Source organism: Limulus polyphemus, unplaced genomic scaffold, assembly GCF_000517525.1.
Source record: "Limulus polyphemus unplaced genomic scaffold, Limulus_polyphemus-2.1.2 Scaffold5886, whole genome shotgun sequence".
Lineage (NCBI taxonomy): Eukaryota > Metazoa > Arthropoda > Merostomata > Xiphosura > Limulidae > Limulus > Limulus polyphemus.
Window position 1 is genome coordinate 14,832 of NW_013671496.1, and position 11,254 is coordinate 26,085.

Here is an 11,254-nt window from a genome sequence, read left to right on the forward strand (position 1 = left end):
GGTATTACCGTATTTTAATCATTAAATATGTTTTGGCATTACCGTGTTTTAATCATTAAATATGTTTTGGTATTACCGTGTTTTTAAAATTTAAATATGTTTTTGGTATTACCGTATTTTTAATAATTAAAGATGTTTTTGGTATTACCGTGTTTTTAATAATTAAAGATATTTTGGTATTACCGTATTTTAATAATTAAATATGTTTTGGTATTACCGTATTTTTAATAATTAAATATGTTTTTGGTATTACCGTATTTTTAATAATTAAAGATGTTTTGGTATTACCGTATTTTTAATAATTAAAGATGTTTTTGGTATTACCGTATTTTTAATCATTAAAGATGTTTTTGGTGTTACCGTATTTTTAATAATTAAAGATGTTCTTGGTATTACCGTATTTTTAATAATTAAAGATGTTCTTGATATTACCGTATTTTTAATAATTAAAGATGTTTTTGGTATTACCAATACTTTAATCATTAAATATGTTTTTGGTATTACCGTATTTTTAATAATTCATAATTAATGAATAAGTTTCGGATATCTAAATTATTATCTATATACACAATATTTTAGATTCTTCATGCACTAAGGAATCAGTATAGACACATTTAGTGTTCTAGTCGTCCAACTAAACGTACTTTATATTTCTGTGTTCAGCTCTCTGTTACCCCCAGTGTATGAACGGAGGAACGTGTGTATCAACGGGAGTATGCAAGTGTGCTGAAGGTTACCAGGGGCCTCACTGTGAGGGTGGTGAGTATTATTAGTGGTAATGTTCAGCTGATGGTTACCAGGGGCCTCACTGTGAGGGTGGTGAGTATCGTTAGTGGTAATGTTCAGCTGATGGTTACCAGCGGCCTCACTGTGAGAGTGGTGAGTATTGTTAGTGGTAATGTTCAGTTGATGGTTACCAGGGGCCTCACTGTGAGGGTGGTGAGTATCGTTAGTGGTAATGTTCAGCTGATGGTTACCAGCGGCCTCACTGTGAGGGTGGTGAGTATTGTTATTGGTAATGTTCAGCTGATGGTTAACAGGGGCCTCACTGTGAGGGTGGCGAGTATTGTTGGTGGTAATGTTCAGCTGATGGTTACCAGGGGCCTTACTGTGAGGGTGGTGAGTATTGTTGGTGGTAATGTTCAGCTGATGGTTACCAGGGGCCTCACTGTGATGGTGGTGGGTATCGTTAGTGGTAATGTTCAGCCGATGGTTACCAGGGGCCTCACTGTGCGGGTGGTGAGTATTGTTAGTGGTAATGTTCAGTTGATTGTTATCAAAATGGTATTAGTATTAAGAAAATTAAAGAATAATTTGGTGTGTTGGTTGTAATGATATATAGAACTTATGATTCCACTCTTAACGGTCCCCTGTTTCGACGTTATTCACAGTTACACGTAAGAATATGTCGGGAGATATATGCTTTGCAACTTTATTTTGTTTTGACTACAGGGATATGTCTTATAACCGTATTTTGTTTTGGACACAGAGATATGTTTTCTAACCGTATTTTGTTCTGACCACAGGGATATGTCGGGAGAAATGCCTTCTAACTGTATTCTGTTTTGAACACAGGGATATGTCGGGAGAAATGCCTTCCAACTGTATTTTGTTTTGGACACAGATATATGCCTTCTAAATGTATTTTGTTTTGAACACAGGGATATGTCTTCTAACCGTATTTTGTTCTGACCACAGGGATATGTCGGGAGAAATGCCTTCTAGCTGTATTTTGTTTTGGACACAGGGATATTGTCAGGGTTTTAAGTATGTAGATTGGGATTCTTTTACAGTAGGTGTCTGTGACTTGTTGGTGATAAATTTGAACAATAAACGGACAGCACACAATCCACTTGTTTACAATTAATATATTCAAAACAAGTCAAACGTATGTATAAAAATTCTTTATATTATAGGATATAACAGTTGTATCTAAAACTCTCAATCTTTTCTTGTCAAAAGTTCACTTAGGCTGATTAATTACTTTAGAACACCCTTTAACAAGACAAATTATTCTCCTTATCTCTATTAAACTGTGAAACTCACATTAAATATCTTCCGTAACGTCTTATCACCTATACGCCAACTAACTTCACGTTTTTCTGACAACTTTACTTTCACTTCTTCTCTACTTAACTTTTTCTGACTTAATTTCCTCTAACTTAATGTTTTCTATCTCCACTTTACTTCTTCATAAATCGCCTGACATGGCTAAACTGCCAAATCACTCAGCCTAGATCTATCTAATTATTTCTTACTTAACTTGACTTTTCTCTGCTTCTAAACTTGCGCTCACGAACCACCATTATATATATATATATCTTGTTCACTTCAGGCCTCGACTTTTCGACAAACTACGCGAAGATAGATAGAACAATACTCAGTTAAGGTAACGAGAAAAACACCGAAGATTCGAGTAACGTGACGTCAACAATATTAGTAAAGCCTAGACAATGTAATTGCAAACACAACGCACGACTCCTACAGAGTTACATAATGAAATTTGTCACAAGTAACTCTTTTAAAACAACCCATCTTCAACACTCCTGTGTTAAAAACTAACCAATCATTAAATATCAAGTCACAAAATAAATTAAATTATCACACTTACACTAAACAGTCTTGTATATCCAACAGATATGTTGAGAGAAATGTCTTCTAACTTTATTTTGGACACAGGGATATGTCTTCTAACTTTATTTTGTTCTCACCACAGGGATATGTCGGGAGAAATGTTTGAATAGAGGGAAGTGCGTTCAGAAGGACAAGTGCAAGTGCAGAAAAGGTTATTATGGTCGTCGTTGTGAATACAGTAAGTACAAATCTATGTTTTCAACTTGTTACCGAGATTAATCATTGTGTTACAATGAGATAATGATTTAAGTAAAATGTCTGGGTTATCAGCCAAATAGTGTAGAAATGTCTGAACTAAATCGCTAAGGTATTTGTTGTGTGCACACCGCAGGTATCGAAACCCGATTTTTAGCGTCGTAAGTCCAGAGACTTACCGTTAAGTCACTGTGGGGCTTGAAAAGGTATTTCACTTCTAAACCTGAATGACAGATCAAAGATCAGATATTGGATATCAGATGGAGGGTAGCCAGCACAAGATCTTTGTCCGGCTCTTTGAACTAATAATATAGTAATGGAATTGACTGTCACTGTCATAACACCCCTAAGCTGAAAATATGGAACATATTCAGCAGAATTACATTCCTAGCCTTGCACCTTGACTATCAAGCCACGCCAGTCCTATGGAAAACTATGTCAGTCATATAAAATATAATGATTCAAGTACTTCCGTTTACTGTAGGCACTGAGAAAAATGTTGAAAACAAAATATGTTGTTATTACCACAGTTCTGGAAATTCAGCAGTGACTTTCCAGACTTACCATGCTAAAATCTGGAGTTCGATTCCCCGCAGTGAACAGAGTGCAGGTAGCCCATTTGTTAGGTCTGCGCTACGAAACCAACAACAGTTTGTAGGATTATACACATACTTTTCTCTACGTTAAAATATTTATTTGCGAGCTTTCGACCCTCTTACTGGAGCTTTCATCGGACAACAATGTAAATAACTATGTACATTGTTGCCCGATGAAGGCTCCGGTAAGACGGCCGGAAACTCGCAAGTAAAAGTATTTTAACGTAGTCCGTGTATAATTCTACATATTAATTTACCTACGTCTTAAGAAACAAACATCAACAATTCCTGCAAAAATTGTTCACTCTTCAAATGAATAAATAGGGTTAATTTTAAGTCATTCATTTATCATAATAGAAAATAACAAAATTGCATGTTTACAAGTTTTTGTATAGAGAAGAAGAAATAGTATGGAAAAAAATCTTAATTTCAGTGTTAGAATGTTTATAGTACCTTCCTCAGACGATTTTCCCAGAACGAATTTTGAAGCGCCCTCTATACGGCTTAAAGTTAATTATAATATTCATTCTCTAAAATAATTATTGCTTACGTCGAACTATAACGAATAAGGAGTTTACTTAAAAATTATATATAATAAAAATATTTGAAAATATGCAATTTTACAAAGGGTACGAAGGAATTTTTTTACACTTTTCTTTGTAATGAGCACAAATCGTTTTCAATAAGTAATAAACACTTCGTAATTTTTGTTGTTTTAGCCTTTGGTAAGTGACATATTAAAACTTTGTCGTCACAGGTAAGTGTACTATACCTTGTTTGAACGGAGGAAAGTGTGTTGGAGTCAACCAATGTCGGTGTAAAAGGGGATATTCTGGAGCTCAGTGTGATCTGGAAAGTAAGGAGAAAGGGATAGAAAAGCGGAGTAAGTTAAAAAAAAGTTAAAAAGCAGTTAAACATTTACTAATGTAAGTAATCGGGGTGGATGGTATAGTAGAAACAAAAATTATTACGTAAAGATCTTGTGAACTTATATCCAAAATTTAGAATTATAATAATTCTCTTCCAAGATGGCTTAGTTGAATATTATATCCAGGGTGCATCTTACAAGAAGCCGATATTCTGAAACAATCTTATTCTAAACGACTAATTCAACATTCTTTAAGCCTTATGAATAAGAAGTTTAAAGCTAATCTCCAACTTTGTAATTCAGCTTTTCCTGAAGACTGTAACAGAAACGGTTATTAGTATAATAACATTTCATATTCAAACATATTACCCTGTAACAGGCAAATATCCTTTAATTAGGCACTTGTTTAGTCATTAATTATAAATTAGATTCTACCCGTTGGTTTTGGCTACTAAGACTTTCCTGAAAATGGACTCAGACTACCAGTCGAAACGTTGGGTAAAAACTAACTGGTAATTTCCCTTTGAAATAGTTGTTTTCAGGGACACCTTTAGAGTTTATCCTGTATGACCCATTCAGTCAATGTCGTCTTTTTCGAGGAATGTGTTGATCACGGTGGAATTTGGCGTTACCACCCAGTGGGTGGACGTTTCATGGTATATAGCCCTTTTCACGTGATATACAAGTTGGCATGTTTACCAATTTCTTTATCCTACTCAAACCACACTTTCACACCCGCCATATGCACCAAGTTCCAAATTGTGAGGATTGGGTTCTGGATTGTCTATAAAGAAGTATACATTTGTTATTTGGTGAAACATCTGTAAAATAAATATTTCATGTTATTGGAAACATTGCATGCAAACTGTTTTCTGTATCTCATTTGGCTTCTGGCATACAGATTGGCCTTGTAAAATCTGTCTCTGTACACTGACATGGCTCAGATGCGGCTGTGAACAACTGATTCAATTTCGGAGCAAATACCTTCAACTGCAGCGAGCTACAACCAACAGATAGTTTTGTCTGTGTTGTGGATAATGGTCTACCTTTTTCAGGAGTCTGAACATTGGTTTGGAAGTAGTCCTGCATCCTATTAAATGCTTGGATTAAATTCACAGCAGCCTACTGTGACTTATTAGATCTATGGCTTTCCTTATGGGTAAAATGCCTAAATGTGTCCTCTGAGGACTAGCCATGACTGAACGGAAACAGGTGACAATGAAAGGCTTGGTGAATCAAAAGAAAAATTGTTTTGAAGTGGTTTAATAATATATATATATAGATGGTATAGAGTATATTTCATACTGGGTTTGGTGATGGTTTACTAATATATGTATTGTTGGATTAGAATTTACAAGATTAGCAGATGGTATAGAGTATATTTCATACTGGGTTTGGTGATGGTTTACTAATAACATGTATTGTTGGATTAGCTTGTAAATTATTAGTAGATAGTATAGAGTATATTTCATACTGGGTTTGGTGATGGTTTACCAATACATGTATTGTTGGATTAGCTTGTAAATTATTAGTAGATGGTATAGAGTATATTTCATACTGGGTTTGGTGATGGGTTACTAATATATATATATATTGTTGGATTAGCTTGTAAATTATTAGCAGATGGTATAGAGTATATTTCATACTGGGTTTGGTGATGGTTTACCAATACATGTATTGTTGGATTAGCTTGTAAATTATTAGCAGAAGGTATAGAGTATATTTCATACTGGGTTTGGTGATAGTTTACTAATATATGTATTGTTGGATTAGCTTGTAAATTATTAGCAGATGGTATAGAGTATATTTCATACTGGGTTTGGTGATGGTTTACCAATACATGTATTGTTGGATTAGCTTGTAAATTATTAGTAGATGGTATAGAGTATATTTCATACTGGGTTTGGTGATGGGTTACTAATATATATATATATTGTTGGATTAGCTTGTAAATTATTAGCAGATGGTATAGAGTATATTTCATACTGGGTTTGGTGATGGTTTACCAATACATGTATTGTTGGATTAGCTGGTACATTATTAGTAGATGGTATAGAGTATATTTCATACTGGGTTTGGTAGTTTACCAATATATGTATTACTGGATTAGTTTTACATTATTAGCGGATGGTATAGGGTACATTTCATACTGGGTTTGGTGATGTTTACTAATATATGTATTACTGGATTAGCTTGTACATTATTAGCGGATAGTATAAAGTATATATTTCTTACTGGGTTTCGTAATGTAATCGTCTCAAATTAACATTGACTAATTGCTAACAGATTTGTAAATAAAATTTTAAATAGATTTAACAGCAATAAAACTAACTGAGACGTAATAAGAAATAATGAATCCTGGGAAAGTTAAATACGATCATAAAATTAATGCTTTTCCCCCTGCTCTCTGTAATTTCAGAGTCATGCGTACCTCGACGCTGCAAACAAGGGGTTTGTGTGGGGAATGACTGCCGGTGTCAGAAGGGGTGGTATGGCAGAAAATGTAACAAAAGTATGTACTTTATTATAATAAAATTAACTTATAATTAGACTATACAAATATCGTATGAGTCCCTAGCTCACACACTACCATGTTTGATGGGCAAGGACGAATGACCGCGCACTGTTTCAACAATGGCCTAACTATTTTAATTAGTTTTTCTATTCATTAGTCCATAGGGAGTAAATAGCAACGTGAATCTTACACATATTTTCAGATAGATTAAAACATCGTTTAGATACAACAGTGGTGTAGTTTTACATGACTATTGTTGTGATTATAATTAATTATACTTGTCATAAAACATAAGTATTAGGCCTATTATACTTTTCAACACTACATTCTTTGTCTAGTCCTTTAAAGATTTTCAAGAATTAGAAAAATTGTTACACAACAATTGACCATTACTGTGTTTATGTCCCAGACGGCCTGATGAGCTCTGGATTGAGCGAAATGCGTCATCGTAAACGTTAAGGCGAACATAATGTAGTTAGAATACTACAGGGATGAAATTCTCAAAAAAAAAAGTAGAGGTACGCAGCTGGGTGAAGTGGATCTGTTTTTGAAAAATAAATTTACGTGTAAACATAAAAAAACGACAAAGCAGCTCAAATAAGTAAGTACCGACAGAATTTCACTCCTGAAATACTATTATTATACGCCCTTCTAAATCTTAGCTCCCAGTGGAACAGCGGTATACCTGTGGATACAACGCCAGAAACCGTGTTTCGATACCCAGATAGCCCGTTGTGCTTCACTACAAACAAACAAAATATAAATTTAAAAAATACCTATAGGACTAGAAAATAAATGTAGTGTTAAAAATATAATAGGCTTTATACTAATGCTATATGACAAGCATAATTATGTACACGACTTTTATATTTAATCTGATTTAAAACAAAAACTGAAGCAAGAGCATAAAGAAGCCTTTGAAATTTGAAAAAAAATTGAAACGATAATTTAATGTATCAATGAAAAGTAGTTGTATGTGTAGTATAACTCAAGTGGTTCACGTGATCCGAAATTTTAAAACTGAAGAAAATGATGATATGAAGTTGGGTTTAAAAATGGTAACAGACGAGTTATTTATTCATAGTTATCAAGAAGAAGAATTCGAAGAAATTGGAAGGTATAACACAGAAACTAAACATGAGAACTAAGAACTTTCAATATAGAATCCTCTGACGATGAAAATATTCATGTCTAAACAAGAACCCTTATCTTTAGTTTTACACTTCACTCGATTTGATGGTAAACCTCCATTGCGATTGTTCTAGAAGCTTCTTAGATGGTTTGGCATGACCTAACCTTAAGAATGTCTCTTTGTATTGTAATATCTTGTGGTCCCATTGGAGCTGAAGACAGATAACATTTCTGTAGTCCCTGGGCTCTTGAGTATCCACTGATAAGCCTTTTTACGTTTTCTTACTGTTGCCTCCTATTTCGCTTCATCTTGGTAGAGTCACAGTTGTTGGAGTGGATGGGCAAATGGTAGGATCGGTTCTGATGAACTTTCCTTTTCTGATCCATCAGAGCATGAGTTGATGATGTTGACAAAACGGGCAAGAGATGATGGCTTGGTTCTGAATTACCCATGACTGCTTTGACCTCGCTGTTTGACGATAGAGCTCGGAAACAGCATTAGCAATAACTTCAGCTATCTTCCAATTACCGACGTCAATTTTAGAAAGATGCAGGAACTCCTCATGCCTTAGAAAACTTGTCAAAGTTCTAACCAAACAAAGCAGACCTTCATGATTTAACAAAGTTACATGAAACACTCAAACTTATCTTGGCCGTCAATAACACTATGTTACTTCCTATTATATCACTCTTTAAAGCGGAAATACACCAACCATAGAACGTTACTTATCTTGGCCGTCAATAACACTATGTTACTTCCTATTATATCACTCTTTAAAGCGGAAATACACCAACCATAGAACGTTACTTATCTTGGCCGTCAATAACACTATGTTACTTCCTATTATATCACTCTTTAAAGCGGAAATACACGAACCATAGAACGTTACCGATCTCGTGAAATACAAGTCGAACAAACTGGGACTAATTTTGAGGTTGTGTGCCCCTAATCCTAATAGGCATCATTATTTTTCGAGAATTGTAAATAGTTTTAGCCATGAAAGATAATTTTACTAGTAATTCCTGGTAAATAAACTTGTTAATCGCTAGGTAAAGTTATTCTTTTGAAGGAACAAATAAGTAAAACAAGCTCTACTTACATTTAACCCGAACTATTTTTTTTTCTTTAAGGTCATCCACGCCAGAGAAGAACGAAGCAGATGTACGTTTGAGTTTTGGAAGAATGAAGAAATTGGACGCATTCATATTATTATTATTAAATCTGATAGTAGCCAAAGCCAGAGCAATACGTACTAGACAACGCTATAGCCAAACATCGGATCATGCACTTTTGTGGACAACTAGTTTGCTCTAAGTTGTCAATATTTCATTCTTGTTATTTTAACCTGATCTGCCCGTATGGAGAAGATATTCAGTTGTTTATTTTGTATAACAAAAATGTGAATTGTTGTGAACCTTGTCTTTTATTGAGAGCAGTTAATGTACCTGTTTACTTTTCGTTTTATATTCACTTTTCGATAATTGAATTCTGTTGTTTACAGTATTGATATCCGGTATTTGCTGTACATGACAGATGTAATTCTAACTTTACAAGATACTTGCATATTATTCCAGAAATATCATATTAACACGTGGAATAAACTTACTTTTTTTTTATGAAAAGATGTGAAGGCTTTTATAGTTTATAGACTCGCAGGGAAAAAAACATTACTATTAACGGGAGTCATATGACTCCCCACTAAAGCTTAAAAGAAAAATAGTGAATAATTTATAACAAAAACAACCCGTGAAGTTAAAGCAAAATAAAGTTAAATTTAGAACACAGAAATGTTAAGTTTAAATCACTAAGAAATCTAGCTACAACAAGGAAAAATCTAGGAAATTTAAATATTTATAAAAACTCTTTAACACTTGCTTATCGGGACATAACATGGATTTAAACACAATAACAGTGACAAAACCAAGCTGTTTACACACATGACCTACAGCCAAAAGCATTGAACATAGGAGCGTGGATTGACTGTTTATTGTTGTTGTGTTTAATTTCGCGCAAAGCTACTCGTGGAATATCTGCACTAGCCGTCCCTAATTTTCAAGTGATAGGCTGGAGGAAAGGCCAACACCACCATTCAAGTGATAGGCTGGAGGAAAGGCCAACACCACCATTCAAGTGATAGGCTAGAGGAAAGGCCAACACCATCAACTCCTGGGCTATTCTAATCAAATAGTGGGATTGTACCATTGAAACTTTCGTTCATTACCTGATTCGTCAAGTTACTCTTCCTGCAGGATAACACCCGTCATCATTAATTAACCAAGTTTCGTGTGCATCAGAGCAAGGATAACCGAGTTGTTAATTTCAGCGACTCTGTGTACAAACTGAAAATAAAATAAAAATTTCGAAGAATTTAAACATTAACTGAGGGGGAGGGGGTATTAACACATGGTACAGTCCTGTACCATACATTCCATTTCCCTTTGTATTTCCAGGTAGACCTGGCTGACTCTAAAACTACAAAAAAAATCAAAGTTTGTGTTACCCAAGAAATCGAAACGAATCATCCTTCCCCCAGTAAATCCACTTAACTAACAGTACACGAGCATCACAGTAAAATCAACTTTAACACAGCTCCACTGACCCCTTTAGGATCGGGTAATCTAATTACTATGTATTTACAAGAAATATAAACTCTTTAACGGTGGAGACATTTCAAAATAAGAAATAAAACTCGTTTACTGGCGAATGTAAAAAAAAATTAAAGCAAAAACTTACTCGTGCTATATCAAATGAAAATGAAGGTTCAACACTTTTTTTCACAGAATGTAAATTTCTAGCATTGCACTGGAATTTTAAGTGTTCTCATTAAGTAGAAGAAAAGGATACTAACTTGTTACATAGAACCCCAATGAAAGTCACGCAAACTCTGAATTCTCTAGCACAAATATAAACTTACCCAATTAGTCTCGACTTCTGAGCATACACGAGTCCATATTGTGTGCTAGTTACCTCACTAGGCCACTTGGAGGTGTGTGAAGTAAGGACATGATTGTCTGTAGCTGTTAGCTCATTCATTGGCAATAACTCATCTCAAAAAATAATTGCTTTCTTATTCCTGTGAGAGAACCTGATAAGTAAGCTTTGGCTCTCACCTAAAACTCCGCTTGCCAGCTTTAAAAATGTAAAAGTAGTAACTCCCTTGAGCACCTCAATACATCAAAAAATTTTAAAATGTTACTTTTTTAGTTAAAGGGGTGGAAAACATAAAGTATGTCCCCTACTACACTGTCATGAGTCCATATAGCCTGCACTATCCTTACTCAATAAATAAAGATATTCTGGTAGTTGTGCATTTG

At 34.5% G+C, this 11,254-nt stretch overlaps 1 protein-coding gene across 1 annotated transcript in view; it reads left to right on the forward strand.

The window, feature by feature from the left end:
* The window catches only part of LOC106473104 (protein shifted-like), a gene marked incomplete at its 5' end in the record, with an annotated part of 19,697 nt that extends 9,418 nt beyond the window's left edge, over nucleotides 1-10,279 (forward strand). Inside the window, 4 exons of the mRNA XM_022401603.1 lie at nucleotides 664-759; nucleotides 2,717-2,812; nucleotides 4,183-4,308; nucleotides 9,071-10,279. Of these exons, the coding sequence (XP_022257311.1) occupies nucleotides 664-759; nucleotides 2,717-2,812; nucleotides 4,183-4,308; nucleotides 9,071-9,111 (359 nt within the window). The remainder of the gene's footprint in view (nucleotides 1-663; nucleotides 760-2,716; nucleotides 2,813-4,182; nucleotides 4,309-9,070) is intronic.
* Between the last annotated feature and the right edge of the window lie 975 nt (nucleotides 10,280-11,254).